The following is a 20,395-nucleotide window of genomic DNA, read 5'->3' as shown; positions in this document are numbered from 1 at the left end:
TCTACTCTCATCCAGATCATCACTCCCACCCAGTTTAATGTCATCTACAAGCTTACTGAGGGTGCCCTCATCCAGATCATTAATAAAGATGTTCAAGTGAACTGGCCCCAGTACTGAATCCTGCAGAACAGCACCACTGACCAGCTACCATCTGGATTTAACTCCATTTACCACCACTCCTTGGGCTTGACCATCCAGCCAGTTCTTAACCCAGTGAAGTATCCAGGGGTTTTGGAGAACTGCAGAGGTGAAAGATTGTAAAGTAACCTTTCATGATGTTTTGGCTAAGAGGGTCATTAAACTATCACAGTTTTAAGTTGGAAACAATTATGTGAGGAATTAATGGACTGAGTGAAATGGAACTCCCACACATTTTTCTGCTGCTCTTATGGAACATAAACACAACAGGTCAGGGGCATTGCACTGCTGGTGATACAACAACAAAAAATTGTTCACTTTTGTGCTGACATTGGCCTCATACAACTCTCTGCTGATCTTGTTTGACAGCACTGCAAAAGAAATTCTGGCAAATCACCTTCCAGTTCAAAGTGAATTCACCTTGACATGCCCTGGCAGCCAAGTTGTACCAGGCTGGACATTAGAAAAAACTTCTCTGCTGAAGGGGTTCTCAAGCACTGGAGCAGGCTGCCCAGGCAGAAGGTTGAATTCACATCCCTGAAGGTGTTTAAAAAACTGTGTAGATATGCTGCTGAGGGATATGGTTCAGCACCAGACTTGGCGGAGTTAGATAATGGTTTGACTCGATGATCTTAAAGGTCTTTTCCAACCCAAACAATTCCCTGATTTGAGTGAAAACAGTGTTCCAGGAGATTCTGGGGTTTTTCACTCTCCAACAAAGAGAGTATTTCCACTTATTTGAATACTGTGAAAAAGTGCTTGATTAAATTCTTGGAAGGCCCAAGGTAATGAAGCATCGGAAAGGATCAGCACATCTGATGACACTGAGTGTGCCACTACTTAGTGACTACATAAAGCAAACTGACTGCATTAAACCTTTCAGCCATGATAACAAGAGGATGAGTTGCTTCTGGCAGATCTGACCATGCAGATTGGAACTGGGCCTCCTCCTCAGAAGCTGTATCAGACACAGAGTAAAGTAATCTTACCTTGGAAAAGCGAAGGACCAGCAACCTCAAAACCATCAACTTAATTCTGTGCTTTTACTGACTTTTAAGAAGGTTTGGTTTGTTTCACTGTTGTTTGGGGTTTGTTTTGCTTGGTTGGTTTTGGTTCTGGTTCGGGTTTTTTTGTTTTAATTTTTGTTTAATTTTTGCTGTGTTTTGGCCATTCTATGACTTCTGAGACTACACATTCTCAGAGGAGTGAAGCAGCTTTCCTATGAAGTTAGGCTGAGAGAGCTGGGGTTGTTCATCCTGGAGAAGGGAATCATGTTCTAGCATGCTATACCATCATTCCAGGATTTGAAGGGGGCCCACAAGAAAGCTGGGGAGGGACTGTTTACAAAGGCCTGTAGTGACAAGATGAGAGGAATGGCTTGAAACTGGAAGAAGCTAAATTTAAGTCAGACATTTGGAATAAATTCTTGACCATGATGGTGGTGAGGCACTGGAACAGGCTGCCCTGAGAAACCATTGAGTCTCCAACCCTGGACAAGACTAGGTTGCCTGGGGTCTTGAGCAACCTGATCTAGTAAAAGGTGTCCCTGCCCATGGCAAAGGGGTTTGGAACAAGATGATCTACAAGGTCTCTTCATCCAGCCCAAACCATTCTGTGATTTGTCTTTCACCCACAAGAGGAACATCAAACACAGCATAAATTCAAGATTGTGCTCAGGCTCTGTAGATGTGTTTCCTGGCGCTGTATTTGACTGGTCACGTACAGAAGGTATAAACAAAGGCTAATAGTATCATAGGATAAAAAGGATATTCTATGTTGAAAAGTACGTCAGGAGCTCATCAAGTCCAACTGCTCCCCAAAGCAGGCTCAACAATCACTCATTAGTTTATCCTGGGTAATTAATGAGTGATGTAAGTTAGGTGGCCGGAACGCACATGAACAATACTCAAAATATTAACTCCTGGCTCATTTCAGCCAGATGACTAAAGATAAACAGTACATGCTGAACTGCAAACAAAAGGTATCTGCAGGTGGGCGTCCCCCCACTCCTTTCTATATGTTAAGAACATTTATGCAGCACAGTGTGTCCAGGTGCCCTAGAAGACCAACAGCATCCTGGCCTGGATCAGGAATAGTGTCATCAGGACCAGAAAAGTGATTGTGTCCCTGTACTTGTAACTGGTGAGGCTGCACCTTGAATACTGGGTTCAGTTTTATGTCCTTGATTCCAAGAAAGACATAGAGGTGCTGCAGCTTGTCCAGAGAAGGGCAGCAAAGCCTGTCTAAAGAACAGGCCTGGTGAGGAATGCCAGAGAAAACTGGGGTTGTTCTGCTGGCAGAAAAAGAGGTTGAGGGGAGACCTTCTAGCTCTCTGCAAGTCCCTGAGAGGAAGCTGGAAACAGGTGAGGCTCAATCTCTTCTCCCTCGTAACAAGTGACAGAATGAGAGGAAATGGACCCAAGTTGCACCAGGGTAGGTTTGGATTGAACTTCGGAAGAAATTTCTTCATTGAAAGGGTTCTCAAACTCTGGAATGGGCTCTCCAGGAAGATGGTTGAATCCCCTTTCTGGGAGATGCTTAAAAGGCAGAGAGATATGGTGCACTGGGACATGGTTTAGCATCAGACTTGGACAAGTTAGGTAATGGTTGGACTACATCTTAAAGCTCTTGTCCAACCAAAACAATTCTATGATTCTGTATTAGAAATTCATCCCTAGCCAGCTCCTGAACTGTGGTTTCTAAAAATATCTTGTGTTAGATAACAGGTGGCATTGGCCACATTTTGGTGGCAACCAGAAGGTCACTTCAAAAGTATCTGTTGTCAGAAATCCAGACATGTCATCACAAGAGTGGAGCATGTCCAATTTCACACACCACGCACAAAATCCAGGCTTGTAATGCATCTGCCTAAAACACACTGAAAGCAAGCAGGCAACAGCAGCCTCATCTTCATGCTGCCTTCTCTGTCTGGTAATGTCAACTCTGAACCTAGTTTGCATGAGGGGAGACCTTGGTTTCTAAGGATCTTACAGAACATGATGCCTGTGCATGCAGAAGAACAAGGCTATCACTTGTTTTGGAGAGGAAATAGTTTCTAGTCCTGCCATTTTCACGTAAGCACTGCCTCTACTGTCTGCTCAGATAAAGAGTATTATTGTCTTTGGATACCTTCGACAAACACAGGACTTTCTAAATGGTATAAGCTGGAAGGCAGGCATGCAATATGGCTGCTGAGCTTGAGACCTTCCCATCTACAGACGTTTTGTGTTTCCCCCTATTTATGCTTTTTTTTCCTTAAGTTTCAACCTTCCACGAAGTTCTGAGAAGCCAATCTAAGTCACTCACTTCACTGCCCACAGTGCAGCTCCAGAAAAACAGTAACTGCAAGATATGGGACAGCTCAGCAGGAAGCAACCATAGTTGTGCACTCTTTTGGCCAGAACCTACCTCATCCTGGTTACAAATTACTTTGCTCAGTAAGGAGCTTCCCTGTCTCTCTCCATGCTGTATTTGCTTTGTTACCATGAAATCTATTACTAAACCAAATGATTTACAGAAAAGTGACTTGTGACCTAAAAAAAAAAAAAATCCCAGAAACAACTAAAAAACCCCAACATAAATCAACCAATGACTTTGTGAAAGGACTCTTGTAGCAAACCTTTCAAAAGCTTATGTCCTCTGAAATCCACAATGTGACATTTAAACAAGGTCCCCCTGTTACAAGACAGGGGAAAAAAAGATACTGCAAATGAAATTAACAGTAGTATTTAGCAAGGAAACACATTTAGTCCCCAAAACAAAGTTGCTGCAAGCCTTTTGACATGCAGGCTAAAACTAAAATCCTACCTAACTTTTTGACTATTGAAAGAAATAAAAAGGAAAAGGATAACTTTGCTTTTCGCCCCTTTAAAGCTGTGCAGTCCTGCAGTTGTATGGCTAACCCTGACAACTCAACAGGGCAGACTTCACTCCCAGAAGATGACCATATGCATTAAGTATAGGGTCTCAATTATCTTTGTTATTCATCACTCTCCTTACAGAAACTCACAGTGTGGCTTCTTTGAATCACAGAATGTTAGGGATTGGAAGGGACCTCCAGAGATCACTGAGTCCAATCCCTCTGCCAGGGCAGGTCACATAGGTATGCATGCAGGCAGGTTTTGAAAGTCTCCATAGGAGGAGGCTCCACAACCTCTGTGGGCAGCCTGTTCCAGCACTCCAGCATCCTCACACCAAAGACATTTCCCCTCATGTTGAAATAGAATCTCCTGTGTTTGAGGTTGTACTCATTGTTCCTTGTCCCATCTCTGGGCATCACCAAAAAGTGCCTGCCACCTTCACCTAGACACTCACCCCTCAGGTATTTATACATATTGATAAGGTCCCCTCTCAGCCTTCTCCTCTCCAGACTTAACAGCCCCAGGTCTCTCAGTCTTTTTTCACAGCAGAGATATTCAAGGCTCCAGATCATCCTCACAGCTCTCCACTGGACTCTCCAATAGATCCCTGTCTCTCTTGAATTGGGGACACAATACTCCCGGTGTGATCTCACCAGGCCAGAGTAGAGAGGGAGAAGAATCTCTTGAATACTATTATTCATTTACTACCAGCAGGCAAAGTGTTAAGGTAGCTGCATTTTTCTTCTAAAGGCATATCTTAAATTCAAACCCATCTCTTACCACAACTTCAGGAATCACCACAGCATTCAGAGGCTTGTCATTGACAGTTGTATCTTTAACTAGCATATAGATCCTTTCAGCTTCAGAAAAGCATGAAATTTCGAGTACCACAGCACCTGTGAAGAGGGATGACAACGGGTTTGTGCATTTTCTATCCTTGTTAGGAATCATCACATCACAGCAAAAGGTTTGCTCAATTTACTCGGGACATTATTCAGCACAAGTTGCACTGCAACACTTGGGGTTGTTGTTTATTAGTGATTTGGGCTACTTTGTTTTTCAGGCCCAACCCATTAAAATGCACCAGATTTTTGTTAAAACAGCAATTTCAGGGCAAGGAGAATCTGCAGCACAGAACTGATGCATATTCAGACATCCTTTGGGCTTCAGAAACATGGTCTGGTTCCATACCCTTCATCCTAACTAACAGGCTGATCTTATCATGTAAAAGTGACAAAGGAACCAGGCTTTGTATCTCATTATTAAAAATCCAGTAGTGCCACTCACTCATTGACACTTCAGGAAGGATTTATTACAATTATCATCAATTAAAAATACTAAGAAAGTGGGGAAAAAACCCAACACAAAACAAAATAACAAAACTCTCATCAAAGCAAAATATCTAAGAACCTCATGCAGGTAAGCATGGTTATATGAAGCTGTGACAAGAGAAGAGGGTCACATACTCATCTGTTCTCCACTGACAAATGTGAGAAAGAGAAGGCACATCTGAAAGCCCTACGGTTTTAAAATTATTTTTTAAAAAATAAAGATAAAAGCCAAAGATTTTATTTGAAAATCAGCTGAAGATCCTTATGTCAGCTTTGGTGCTGTATGAGGAAGTTGAGAAAGAAAGGAAGGAATAAAACAGAAAATAAAAAATGTAAGTTACACCAAGTTAAAGTAGGGTACTCAGTGAGGAGGAGGACAGGACAGGACAAGATCAAAGAGTGTAATGGACAGAATGTGAGATGTGAGCTGGTTACAATCAGCAGTTAGAGTCAAGAAGCTATCACAGACACAAAAGTACTCAGAAAGTGAAAAAATAAACCCAACACAAAGATCGACAAAACCCTCATCTGAGCAGAAGCAACTACAAATCCCATGCAGGTAAGGTTGGGATGAAGCTGCAACAGCAGAAACCAGATGTTCTCCACAGCTGAAAAGGAGAAGGCAGAGCTTTATGGGTTTCCTTATGAAAAGCCAGTGTTAAAGAGCCAAATGGAGACAGCAAACACACAAAGGATACATGCATCAGTTTTCAAAACCAGACCATGGTCATGAGAAAGTAAAGCCTACCAAAGGACTTGAAAGATCTCTATGGTATGGATACCTACACATACAAAAGATAAATCCCACACTTTTGAGCTTTACCAAACACAGATCTCCACCTGACCACTGCACTCAGCTGTACAGAGCCACGTCTGCCCCTAAACTCAGAAGCCTCACAGCTTCTTTGATCTTGCTAAAACAAAACTCATACACCAAAAGCAAAGCAGCAGCTCCAAGGATGAATGCAGATATGAGCAGCACACTGATTTTCTCACAGCCACTGACTCCCCACTTAATACTGTGCTAAGAAACAGTGACTCTGAAACAACTTCATCACGTTCAAAAGCAGGATCAAATTTAGTTGTTTTACAAGTCAAAATAAAGACAGACACTTAAAAGTTTTTTTTTAACAGCTCAGTGGTGCTAGGCTGCACCTTGAAAACTTGTTTTTCTGATGGAATAATAGCCCTTTCTGGCGCATGAAGCTTGAAGCCATTCTTTTCATTTTAGTTTTTTGTTTTGTTTTAGTAAGGTAACAGCAATCATTTAGTAAGGTAACAGCAATCCCCTTCATAAACGTATCATGTTACATTTTATCTGAAAGGCATTTTGCTCATGCAACAAGACTAGCACACTCTGCAGTCTTGAAAATAGACAATTGTTTACCGGAGACTGGAAATCTTAATGCTTACCTTGTGCTTGATAAACATGACTCACAGACACTACATTTGCTGCAAATGGTAAAAAATATAAACACATAAAACCTTGGGTACATTTAGAGTAAATATTTAAAATATTTTTAAAGTTACATAAATATAATATAAATAAATATTAAAACGTTATACAAATAAAAGGAGAACCTCCAGCTAACACTTTCCCTCTCCTAGGTTTACTCTGCCAGTTAGAAAACCTAAACTGATTTTCAACAGAGACGACTATAAATTTTTAATGGCATTTAGAGTTTAATTCCTCTTGAAGTTACAATAAAAGACTGGTGTGGGGGAAAATGCTTCCTTTCTGAAACTAAAAGCATGATGCATTCTTGACAGCATTTATAGAACGTTGTGGTTGGAAGAGTACTACAAAAAAAAATTAATGCCACTCCCTTGAAAGAAGAAATAGAGTAAATCCTGTTCACTGAGTGCTGGTCTGTATCTGTGTGCACACACTGCTCATACTTTTTCCCTGACCAGGCACAGAGCTCAAGGCCAGCATGAAAAATGTTAAGAGGTTAATAAAAGTCAGCAATGTCCAGGCTCAAGGAATTAAACTGCACTGCCATAATCTGAGTGCTGTAAGGAATGCAATAGCTCACTTCTAAAAAGTGATGCATTTCCACTAAATACTAATGGTGTGGACACCTAGAACTCAAGTCATGTAATAATAATCCTGTGAACAAGGAGATGTCCTGTCTCTTATGCAGCCACGAGGATGTTAAAATGAATAAAAGAGAACACAGGGCAGACTGGTTCTTCAAATGATGTCAGAAAGCGTTTAGGGGGGAAAAAAAACCCACCCACAATTACACGGAGCAACAGATGCTACCAGATTTTATCCTGTGAACAAATCTCAAAATGCATCTGTTTACTTACTTTTAATAGCTAATTCTTCCTTGAGGATATTTGTGTATTCTTCAGGGGAAAGCTGAGGTGGAAGGCCACCCACAAACAAACTGACTTGCACAACAGATTTGCTGTTTTCCACAATGTAAAACCTCGTTTGGTTCATCTGACGTATTGAAGTCTACCAAAACAAAGAAGAATAAATGGCATTTGGCAGAAAGGTGCCATCAGACCAAATCCCAAACGGTTCAGGAATCAACAGCTGAGTCCTCTACACCTAGAGAAAACACCCATCACAAACAGAAGCAAACCTCAGCCCCAGCACTTGGCTTCAACACAGATGAGCCAGCTTGGGCAGCACTTGATTACTTAATTTCTGTAAGGAAAGGTACTCCCAACTTGCTATTATAAAGAGCTGTGGTGGGGTTTCTTGTTTGTTTCTTTGTTTTATATTTACCTTTCTGATGTCCTTAAGCCTGTTAAGAATAAGTTCCTGGTTGTCCAAGACCATGCGCTGAACTGGAGAGAAAGCAAGACCATGAATCATGTTAACGAATGCTGCTGGTTTAATGACTAGCTCAATCAAGTAAAACTAATGCAACAGGTTTTAGGGGAAAATGGAAAAATTCACAACTCTGCATACAGCCAGCATTAACACAAAGGACATCAGAGACCTGAACTACTCATTGAGTTAGACTGGGCGACCTTTGGATGTCACTTCCAGCTCAGATTATTCTATGTTTCTACGATTACTCAACAGAAAATCCACACAGGTGCTCTGAACAGACCGATTTGGTTGCTAAATCTTTAACATCATTCTGCTTTAAAAAAAGGGCCAAAACCAGCTTGAAGCCACTTGAAAGACAGGCAGTGCTTTGTTAACGAGCCAAGTGTTTGACAGAAGACTCTAAAACTACATTCCATGACAACTACAGTAATAACCAGCTTCTGTATGTCATTAAAACATTAAACAACTGTAACAACTTCCAGCTAAAGGGAGGTTGGAATTGATGCTTTAAAACAGAGAACCAGAAACCAGCTGAGATAAGATGTTCATCAGGCTACAATAGCTGATCACAAAGAAAGTAAAGAACTAAGAAATACAAAATATATTGACCCAGGAGTGACCAAGCCATCATCACACTGCTTCAGTGGCTTTATGACAGAATGGTCTGGGCTGGAAGGGACCTCCAAAAGTCATATAGTTCAATCCCTCTGCAGTCAGCACGGGCATCCTCAACCAGATCAGGCTGCCCAGAGCTCTGCTGAGCCTCACGCTGAGTATCTCTAGGGATCAGGCTGCAACTACCTCCCCCTGGGCAACCTGTTCTAGTGTTCCACCACCCTATCTCCGTTGCCTTGAAAATTATGAAGAATAAAGGGATATTAACTCAGAGGGCACCAGATCAGCTCCTGCAGGATCACAGACATCTTCAAGAATGCTATGAGTGTCTATTTCTGTATTTTATAATGCACACACATACTCCTTCGACTTGAATTTGCTCTTTGTTAAGGGCAGTGACAGGGAGAAAAAGGAGTGTATGAAGGGAATCTGGAATATTGTGTCCAGTTTTGGGTCCCTCACTTCAAGGACCTAAGGGAACTGCTTGAAAGAGTCCACCACAGAGCCACAAAGATGAGGAAGGCAGTGGAACATGTCCCTGCTGAGGACAGGCTTTTCCTGGGAGAGGAGGAGAGCGAGGGGTGACCTCATTCATGTTTATAAAGATGTGAAAGGCAGTGTCAGGAGGACAGAGCCAGGCTCTGCTCAGTGATGTCCAATAACAGGTCAAGGGCCAAGGGGTGCCAGCTGAAGCAGAGAAGATTTCATGGGAACAAAAGTAGAAACCTTGTCACTGTGAGAGTGGCAGAGCCCTAGAACAGGCTGCCCAGAGAGGTTATGGAGTGTCCTTCTTGAGAGACATTCAAAACCCACCTGGATGCATTCCTGTCTGACCTGCACTACGTGACCCTGCTCTGTCAGGAGGGATGGGCTGGTTGATCTTTTGAAGTCCCTTCCAACCCCTAACATTTTGTGATTCTGTGAAGGGAGCCAACTGTACTGTACAATTAATCTTTCTAAACAACTGCCATTAAGAAAATTATGTCAGTTGAAGTCAGTTCCCCAAAACAGAGCTCTTGCCAAAGTGTCAATACCCATCAGAAACCACTAATAAACCTTTGTGGGGTCATGAAGAAAGAGAAGGGAACCAAATTGCCACAGGACACACAAGACTGAAAAGAACCATCATCATGTTAAGTCTTTCAACATGATGGTGACGTTTCATTTGTGAAAGCATTTACTTTAAAAAAAAATGAACTGCAACTGTGTTAAAAGTGAAAAAAAAATAACTAAAACTCAACAAAAATAAAGATCAGTCACAGATGTGCCTTTGGCCAGCGGTCCTTCACTTACCTTGCTTACTGCCCATCAGCACTTCCACCAGTTTGAAATTCTGGAGGCACTCTGTCTGCCAAAAGATGAAACATGTAAGTTTCTGAATGAAGCCTCGTGTTTATGTTACACACTGCACACAGAGTGCATGGAAAAGTAAACATTTTAAAATCAACCATGATGTTCATTCCCTAACCCACTCCTCCTGAGCCAGGAATAGCCTTCTTTTCCCACACTTGGTCTCCCATGCATGGTGTTGGGCTCCCGTGCCCTCAACTACATAGGCATTCTCACAGCCCCATAGTGAAGGGAGACTCGTAGAGCAGGGTTAACTCTATCCCTTTCAGTGACCAGTAGCTCAACTGGGGTATTTCCAGAGTGTCCTTCCAGAGGCAGCATGTAGGATTGGGAATCAGAATTATCAGAGTGCAAGGAACCTCAAAGGATCATCTAGTTCCAAAACCCTGTCATGGATAGGGACACCTCACACTAGATCAGGCTCAGGACCCTATCGAGCCTGGCCTTAAAAAATTCCATGGAATGAACTTGCTCTTTGAGAAAAAGGCACAGGAAGCAGGCTTGGTAAAAGCAGGCCAACTGGTGCCCACCTTCTGGGTCACTCCAGTGTCACTGGTGGAATAAAATCCTCTTCACATATGCCAGTCCCTTCTCCAAACTATATTGTCAGGGACCACCCAGTCCTTCATAGCTGGATGACAAAAGCTGGCACAACCAAGAGCTGAACCATTTACTAGGATTAATCCAATCTTCCCTGGACTGAGGAAGTCTCTTAATTCTTGGCCTTGAGAGTCAGAGAACAGATGATTTTGATTTTCTTAACTGCCCACATTTGCATTGCCTGAAATTTGGTGAGAATGAGTTGGAGAAGATCTGTAGCACACATAAATTCTGGATATTAAAAGATTTCCTGTATGTTCATCTTCATATAGCAAGATGAGAAAATGCTTTTAAAAAGGTCTATCAGTATCAGAGAAATTCCAATTAATCCAAGGAATTAATTCTCTTACAAGAAAATGAGTTCTCTAAATACAGAGTTGTGGAGATCTCTCCCATCACAGCACCCAACTACCCTGTTTCACATCCGTGTTTTTTCAGATGAGACAAGACTTCAGACAAGATTTTCCAAGTCCTTTTAGAAGGTCCATCAGCACTTGAGAAGAAAGACTGAACTCAAATCCTAGAATTATACTACAGTGCAAAATGAGCTGCATGCACCATGTACACCTACACAGGCAATCTACAGTGATCATCTCATGTTTCCATATATCTTGTAAACAACCACAAAAGGTGGTGGTAGCCCCCACTCTGTGGAGCAATGGAAGCATGCTGGTCTGCTGGTGTGCTGAATGAAATGGGCATGCTTTAGATTCATGTCCCCACATTTGTCCCTTTGATGAGGACTGCCAGTGCTTGGCACACCTGCAAATTCTAACAAAATGTTTCCTAAAAGCCATGCTGTCTTGGCAGCAACCATAAGACAAGCAGACTGAAAGGAGATCATCTTCCTAGGGAATTAGGTATTAGAAATTCTTTACATTGGTGGTGGTGAGACACTGGAACGCACTGACCAGGGAGGTTGTGGGTGTCCCCTCCTTGGATGTGTTCAAGGCCTTCATAAGGCCTTGAGCACTGTGGCCTAGTAGAAAATGTCCTTGCCCAGGGCAGGGGGTTGGAACTAGATGACCTTCAAGGTCCCTTCAAACCCAATCCATTCCATGAATCTATACGGTTACAAGAAGTATCTAATCATTGCCATTGTGGTGGGAAGGAATGCAGAAAGTAAACAACATGCATGTGATGCAGCCTGGAGCCCTCTTTCTATAGTCCTTGAGGATTAAAGAAAGGTTGTTCACCACTGCAAGGAGAAAACTCATGTGGCCAAAGCTCAGAGTTCAAGCTAGCCAGCACTGTGACAGACAAAAAGAGAACACTGGTGTATTGCTGGATGAGATTGGTCACCACCACCAACACCAAAAACGTGAAGCGGAGATGGTTAATGCTTTCAGGTCTTCAGCACTGACTTCGGATTCTTGGAGCCTTGTGCTGGAAGGTCATGCCTGGGGGGATGATAAACTCGCAGCTGACCTTAAACTTGTCTGAGATGTGCTGCTGCAGCTGAATATGCATAGACCTGAAGGATCTGATGGGATTCTTCTCAGGGTACTGAAAAAGCTGATGTCAGTGTGGGACTTTTCTCCACTTTTGGACTCCAGAGAGGTCCCAGCTGACTAGAAGATGACAAATACTCAGTTTTCAAGAAAACTAAGAATGAAGACCTTTATCAGTGCCTGGTAATTGTGAAGGGAGTTATGAAGAACACTTGAGAGACAATGTATTCACTGGTTATAGTCAGCATGGGTTCATGAGGCTGAAGTCCTGTTTAACAAACTCTATTTCCCTTCATGACAAGGTCATCCATCTCACTGAGATCTCAAGAGAAGCCAGTGGATGTGGTTGTTCCAGATTTTAGAAAAGTTTTTGATACTGTCCCTTACACCATTCTTCTGAAAAAACAAATTCAGTACACAGCTACACAAATCCATACTAAGTTAGGTGAGGAACTGGAGGATGAGTTGAGCTCAAAGGGTTGCATCACACTGAGAGCCAGTTATCAGTGAGGTCCCCAAGACTTGATTTCAGGGACACTGTTCTTTCAATGCTTTTATAAGATTTTGTGGAACAAAATGCACACTAAGTTTGCTGATGATACTAAACTAGAAGGACATGCAGAGTTCCTTGAGGGTAAAGAGGCCTTGCAGAGATCTGGATAGAACAGAGAGCTGGGCAGACACCAACTGCATGAAATTTAACAAGAACAAGTACCACATTTCACACCTGGAGCGATCCTCACTATAAATATCATATGGGGGACAAGAGGCTGGAGAGCAGCCCCATGGAAAGAGATCTGGGGTCTGAGTTGATGGCCAAGTTGAATGAGTCAACAGTGTGCCCTGGTAGCCAAAAGCACCAGCTGTACTCTGGGGTCCATCAAGCACAGCATAGCTGGACTGGCTGAGGGAGGTAATTGTCCCACTCTGCACTGCACTAGGGAGGTCCCACCTTGAATCCTGTGTACAATTTTGGGTGCCTCAATTTAAGGACATCAAACTGTTAGAGTGTGGTCAGAGGAGCAGCACTAAACCAGTGACAAGCCTGAGGAGCATGACTTAGTGTCTGAGGTCACTTGGTTTGTTCAGGTTGGAGAAGAGAAGGTTGTAATGTGACCTCATCACAATCTACAGCTTCCTCAATTTGGGCAGTGGAAGGGTTAGGAAAATGATGTAGTCCTGAATGTTTTTGCAATTGAAAACAAGGATATTGGTGGAATTCACTCTTAAAAGCAGTAACAAACAATAAAGCAGGTAAGAATTGTGCAATCAGAATTAAAAGTTCTAATCCCTGCCATAACAGAAAAATCAGACAATCAGAAAAATGTTCTTCAGAGGGAGGCTGGTCACCAGAATAGGGCCCCCAGGCAAGTGGTCACAGCACCAAGCCTGTCAAGAGTCCAGAGTGCCTGAACAATGTCACATGGTTTAGTTTTGCAAGCAGCAGGGATTTTGACCCAATGACCTTTAATGGGTCCCTTCCAAGTTATGGTATTTTATTATTTCCATGATTTCCTTTGCAGAGCACCAGGAAGCAGTGGGATACAAACATGGCCATCCTAACAGTGATTGCCAGTTTCCCATCAAGGTGAGAATAGCAGTGTCACTGCACTGCTAATACAACTGTGTTTTAAACATCTCAAGACACAAACAACCAGAAAAAATACACTTCATGCCAAGAATCATTATGTTCATACAAGCCTACCTGCCTGACCCAGAAAGACTGATGGCAACTTACAGCACAGAACCATATAGACTGCAGAAAGTTTTGAGCACCATAACAGTCTACCACACATTAGCAGCATTCACATTAACTGCAAATGGACTATTGACAATCTATTTCTAAAGAGAAAAATATACCCATCCCACCTCAGGGTCACCCAGGCTGTACCCAGACACACTGATGATCTTTCATTTACCTGCCTTCCAAGTAATGGAAGCACTTCCTTGATCACAGTCTGTGTGGTGCTGTCCTTATTTACTCGTAGAGAAACATAGGCCATGCCCACCCTAAAGAGAAAATAAATACTTCATTTAAGACAATCACTTGACCTATCCTGCGTGTACAGTTTTTTTACCTAAGCAGTGAATCTTCTGCATGCACAGGCAGAAATTTGTATTAGCTGAAGAAAATTGTTCACTGAGGCTCATGGCAGATGCAGTATTAACCCCAGAGATGGTTGAAGACTCATCTCAAGGAGCTGCTCATGAGGGTTGTAGAACACAAAAAAAAAAAAAAATCTTTCTGTGCACAGAAACATCCCCATAAAATCTGGCAACGTAGTTCAAACAGTAAAATGAACAAATGTTTAAATTTTATCCCGTTGCTCTTAAGAAATTAATAGCTCACCACACAGCCTTGTTTCCACTGCTAATATGCTTAAAATGTGTATTGATTGTCCCAGTGATTAATGGAACAGAAGATTATCTTTTATTATTTCCTCCTGTTCTCACATCAGAGAGTTCTTTCTACTTAATACTTCTTCCAAAAAGCCATCAAGTTTTCAAGTGACATGTGCATGTCATCATTAGTTTACAGATGCAGTTAATGAGAAAGCTGCATCTTCTTGGCCAAAGATGGGATAATAGAACTGCATGAGTTGCACAGTACATTCTGTGCACATAAAGAAACCCACAAGCATGTTTCCAAGCACGGAAATGAATATGCACATTATTAATTCAGAAAAAGAAATAGAACAATGCTGAAATACAGAAGAAGCAGCAGATCCATTGCCTGTTAAGCTTAGTACGCTTCATTAAACAAAACACACCAGGCTAGACTACAGAAGAACAAATGCAGTCAAGCGGGATAACCTTGTGATAAGGTTGCCCCGTTCCTGGAAGTGTTCAAGGCCAGGCTCGACAGAGCCTTAACCAAGCTGGTCTACTGGGAGGTGCCCTGCTCATGGCTGGGAGCTTGAAAGTAGAGGATCTTTAAATTCCCTTCCAACCTAAATCATTCTATAATTTTAGGAAAGCTGGAGCATGTCCAAAGAAGGGCAGCAGAGCTCGTGAAGGGTCTAGAGAACAAGTATCATGAGGAATGGCTGAGGGAACTGGGATTGTTTAGTTCGGAGAAGAGGCTGAGGAGAGACCACAATGCTTTCTACAACTCCCTGAAGAGGCTGCAGTGAGGTGGGGCTAGTCTCTTCTCCCTAGCATCAGGTGATAAGACGATGAGAAATGTCCTGAAATTGGGCCAGGAGAAGTTCAGGTTGGATATTAGGAAAAGTTTCTTTGCTACAAGAGTGGTCAGGCTTTGGAACAGGCTGCCCAGGGAGTTACCATCCCTGGAGATGTTCAAGAAATATGTGGACATGGCACTTTAGGACATGGTTTAATGGCTGTAGTGGCCTTACCCTGATGGTTGGACTTGACAAATTCAGGTCTTTTCCAACCAAAATAACCCTGTGATTGTATGAAAGCAGGAAAGCACTCACTTCAACCAGGCAGGATAAATTCTGATGACTTCCTCATCCTTTGGTTTGGCTCTAATGATCCAAGCTTCAGGAATGGATTCTCGGAACACCGAGCCCAGGTTGCTGTCCTCTGAGGCATCATTCCTGTTGATGACATCATCAGACAGTAGCGCCTGCTGTGTGAAGGTCTGAAGTTCATACTCCTGCTGATCATCATTTATGTAGTATGCCCTTAAAGCAGCCTCCTACAACAAAGTGAGATAAATTATCATTTTCTTGAAGAGACACTGTTTATTCAGTACCTTTCTTATAGAGCTAACTCTCTAATGCACCTTTTTGGCACAGAACAGTGGATAAACAGCAATGGCAAAACAAGACTGAAGTTTTGGGAAAGAGATTTTAGTGGAAGATACAAAACTGGACTTGAACACAGCTCACAGTACATTTCTCCACTGATAAAATCATTATATAAGTCCACAGATCAAATATAAAAACTCAGCTGTGCTGGCTGCATGCAAAGTTTACTCCACAAGGAACATGGTAAATCACACTTGGTTGTGCCCAGTTCTGCATATTCAATCTTCTTGCACTAAGAGTATGCTGAAACTAATGAGCTTCTCAGCTACAAGGCTGCCCTGAACCTTAGGAAACCTTAGGAACCTTAGGATCCTTAGGAAAGCTAAGGGAGTCTTTGAAGGATTCATGCAGTCACAGGAATTTTACTTCCATTACTGGTGCATGCTTGCTGCACTTCTGCTAACACAGATGGTTCAGTGAGCAGAGGCCTGTGAGTCACTCATCAGAACTGGCATTAATCTGCCCTGCTATTGTAAGCAGCAGCCTGTGCTTGAAAGGCAAGCAGGTCTCCTAAATAAAAACGTTTTCAGCACTGCACACAATTTTCCTTGAAGATCTACGGCATTTGGAACACTACAAAGCATTTTCACAACTTGTGTTGTTTCTGAGCAGAGTACCATAAAAATTTCAATGAGCTGTAGTTTCACACTGTTAAAATTCTGAGGTGATAAATCTTCCATACACATGTAACTCCTCTACTGTGCACAGCCCTACACCTGCTCTGGGCTTCCCAATCCAGAAAGCGCAGATCTGTGCAGAGCTTTTAATTTAGTACAGGGTCATGTTTCCATGCCAGAAGAAGCACTGCAAAAGCTAAGGAGTGGCCATTCTATGGCTGATACTTAATGACTTTCACAGCCAAGGAGTGTGGGCAACTATGGCATCCTTCAGCCTTCAGAGTTGACTAACTGAAGTGCAATAGCAGTTGTTGTCCATCATCTATGTCAAGCCATTAAATGCTATAGAAGAGGGGCAGCACCAAAGGAGCTTATTATGCAGTATTGCTCACATCAGCAGAACCAGGATCCAGTGTCACATAGGGAAGGAGAATGACTGCTTAAAACATCTGATGTGCTGTGGTCCCCATCATGCTACAGCTACAAATACCACCACTTCTTCGTAGAGTGAAGGGAACCCCTCAAAGTCATCTAGTCCATCCCCCTTGCAACGAGAAAGGATATCCACCACTAGATCAGGTTGCTCAGAGCCTTGCCGAGTCTCACCTTGAATATCTCCAGGCATGAGGCCTCAACTGCCTCCCTGGGCAACCTGTTTCAGTGTTCCACCACCCTTGTGGTAAAGAATTTTTTCTTCAGATGCTCTAAAATAAGATCACTACACAAAGAAGTCAAATTGTATTGTGTTATTATAGACCATTTACAGATGATATGTCTGCAAAATCTAGTTTCTTGCTACTGTAAAACACAATCATACGCCCCTTTATGACACTGGAATATCAACCTTCAGCAGGTATCTTACCACAACTTCTTCATTTTTTGCAATCCTTGGAACCGAAATCAGTCTAAATTGGTTGCGTTTCACTGCATCATTTCCATCAAATATCTTCAATGTTTGCTTACCTGAAGAAAAACAATTATGGCACTTCAGCAAAACAGACCCTCAAAATCATACAGCTGCCTGAATAGGGAGCATATAATGGAACTGTTAACAACCTGCTTTTAACTCACTGAACTGTTTCTTCATCACAAGCTTTGAGGTTGACTCTTTTAATTTAAATGTACCTTAAGAAAACAGAAAACAGGGGTATGTTCATGGAAGAAAAAAGCATTTAATGTATTCAAAGAGTTACCCTGGATTTTGATGTAACTGCTTATATATCACTATACTGTTTATCTTAACACTTCTTCATCCTGATTGTTGAAAATTGTATTTATTATTGCTGAGTTCAAAAACCTGAAAAACAAGACAAAGTGCCATCATCTTCAGAAGAGCTCCCAGAGCACTGCCAGTTCTGAGAGCATGCTTCTGAAGAGAGTCCTTAAAGCATCTGCTTAACTGTACAGCCAACAGGAGAAAATACAGGAACAACAGAAAAGCTTAAAAGAAAGATGGTAGAGCAACTGGAGAGCTAAGGCTCTTTTGGTGTGCTTCATTTCACTGAGCCTTCTCAAATCCATGCTCAAACCATGCAGCATGGGTTGTTGCTCAGATGCTTTGAAAGAGTGAAGAGTCAGGGATTTCAGGTTCACCTTTTGCTTAAGGTGAGTTAAGACTCATTCTGATGCAGCCCAGTGTGTGACAGAGTTTCTCTCTTGCTTAAATGACTGTTTCAAGAGCTACAGCAAAGCGTAACCAGATGCTCATAGAACAGACATTTTTTTCAGATGTTTGAAGAACAAATGAATTCTCTTTAATACATGTATCCTAAAACACCTATGGAAAGCAACCAAGTTAATGCATCCAGACCTAAAAAGAGATTCCAACAAGACAGACTTTGTGTCCACTCCTGATCACATCTTTACAAAGAGACCTGAAGTGCTGTTCAGTTTTGCAGGTTCTTCCATGCACTCACTGGAGAGCCCATGGTCTACAATAGATTACAGTGTCCTCAGCATTTGCCTTTTTTGTTGCAGCATTGGACTGATCTGTTAACAGAAGTCACTCTTGGTGTGGTAAAAGATCTGCATGCCTGCATTCATCATAAAGTAATAAAATCACTACAAGCTATCACTTGAAAACCTTAAATATCTGAAGTCTGCAACTGAAAGCCATGTACACCAGTTGTAAAGTCCTCTCAAGTGGCTGATCATGCAGCCTGTTAACACACACCATAAAGCACAGATACCTTCTGCAGTCTACTTTCACCTTCCTCCTGCAGCTTGGAAAGGCTTTGCAGTACAGCAGACAGCAGTGAAACCCTTTTGCTCTCAAATAAGATTGGCACTTAGTTTCAAAGAAACAGACTACTGAAAACTGAATAGAAGGATTAAAAGAGAGAGGTGGAACTGAAGGGATGAAACACCAAACCACTTGTGACAGTTGGAACAAGCAAGCTAGAATCCCAGGCACAAATATGCACATCTGGGTATCTCAGGGCTGCAGTGAAGGATTATGAGGAAGGAGTGCAATGAGTGATTGCTTTTCAAGGACACTTTGGTTGTGCTCTGCTAACTTTCCAGAGCCACCTGAAACTCAGGCACATCATGTCTAACCCACCTATTCCTGTCCAAGCATAGATTCTCTTACTTCTGCCAAAGGCAGAATCACAGAATCCCAGCATGGTGAAAGTTGGAAGGCACTCCCAGAGATCATCTAGTCCAACCCCCTTGCTGAAATAGGGGCACCCACAGCAGATTGCCCAGGACGGTGTCCACATGGATTCTGAAAGTCTCCACAGAAGGAGACTCCATAACCTCTCTGGACCTGTTCCAGGGCTTCAGAACCCTCACAGCAATGTTTTCCCTTGTTCATAGGTAGAAATTCCTGTGTTTGTGCACACTGAGCCTTTTCGTACTAGTGAGCACCACTGAAAAGTCTGGTCCCATCCTTTTGTCCCCCAACCTTTAGCTACTGATCAGCACTGAGAAGACCCCCTCTCAGGCTTTTCCAGGCTAAACAGCCCCAGGTCTCTCAGCCTTTCCTTATCACAGAGATGCTCTAGGCCTTTTGGCACCTTTGCAGCTTCTGATGGACTCTCTCCAGTAGCTCCCTGTCTCTGGGGAGCACAGAACTGGACACATATTCCAGAGGTGTGTTCTCACTAAAGATTCATCCAATAGTGTGCTGGAAAGCAGTCTTTTTCAAACAAGTCTCTAACCCTCAGAGGAAAATCCTGCTGTCTTCATTTCTCATTATTTTGAGATGCAACAGCTATACTTCAGACTTTCTTTAATGGTTTAGGCTTGTTCACTTATTAGGCTTTCTTCATTAGTGATTCCAGTGGGCATGGAACAATAAGCATGCAAGGATATTCTCATGAGGTAGGATCTAACTGCACAGCAAAACAAACACCTGTACAAGCTCGAAACTCATCTTAGCCTCTCTTGGGACATCAGTGGCTATGCTGACTGATGGGCACTTTGGCAGCAGCTAAAGCAGAACAGGACAACAAAACTAAGTGGGATCACTCTGGGAGTAATCACACTCAACACATGATTTAGACAGTAACTCAGTACAAAGCTTTGCTCTTCTTCGTCTTCTGCATTTATGGAACTATGACAAGCTGCATAGAAATGGAAGTCTTTCATGTTGAGACCCTAAGAACAGCCCTAGGCTCTTAAGTACAAGAAAGGCATGGGTGTACTGAAGTGAATGCAAGGAGGGGCTGTGGAGACGATGATAGGAATGGAGGTGCTCAAGGCCAGGATGGATGAGGCCTTGAGCGACCTGTTCTAGTGGGAGGTGTCCCTGCCTACGGCAGAGGATTGGAACTGGATGATCTTTGAGGTCCCTTCCAACCTAAAAGCATTCTATGATTCTATGATCTCTCATGTGAAGAGAGGTGAGAGAACTAAGACTATTC

At 42.5% G+C, this 20,395-nt stretch overlaps 1 protein-coding gene across 3 annotated transcripts in view; it reads right to left on the bottom strand.

Annotated features, from left to right (window-relative positions):
* DGKQ (diacylglycerol kinase theta) overlaps positions 1-20,395 on the bottom strand; it is a 129,054-nt gene that overhangs the window by 38,101 nt on the left and 70,558 nt on the right. The window contains exons 8-16 of one of the 3 annotated variants that reach the window (XM_064176292.1): positions 17,586-17,654; positions 17,392-17,492; positions 15,577-15,800; positions 14,056-14,146; positions 10,029-10,083; positions 8,070-8,131; positions 7,643-7,793; positions 6,743-6,781; positions 4,779-4,894 (exon numbers count right to left, since the gene is read on the bottom strand). In XM_064176292.1, coding sequence (XP_064032362.1) covers positions 4,779-4,894; positions 6,743-6,781; positions 7,643-7,793; positions 8,070-8,131; positions 10,029-10,083; positions 14,056-14,146; positions 15,577-15,800; positions 17,392-17,492; positions 17,586-17,654 — 908 coding nt within the window. The remainder of the gene's footprint in view (positions 1-4,778; positions 4,895-6,742; positions 6,782-7,642; positions 7,794-8,069; positions 8,132-10,028; positions 10,084-14,055; positions 14,147-15,576; positions 15,801-17,391; positions 17,493-17,585; positions 17,655-20,395) is intronic. The other 2 variants (XM_064176293.1, XM_064176294.1) reach the window with 2 other exon arrangements.

This window comes from Pogoniulus pusillus, chromosome Z, assembly GCF_015220805.1.
Source record: "Pogoniulus pusillus isolate bPogPus1 chromosome Z, bPogPus1.pri, whole genome shotgun sequence".
In the NCBI taxonomy this organism is placed as follows: Eukaryota; Metazoa; Chordata; class Aves; order Piciformes; family Lybiidae; genus Pogoniulus; species Pogoniulus pusillus.
The sequence above is the reverse complement of the archived record's forward strand: the minus strand, read 5'-3'. Positions and strand labels throughout refer to the sequence as shown.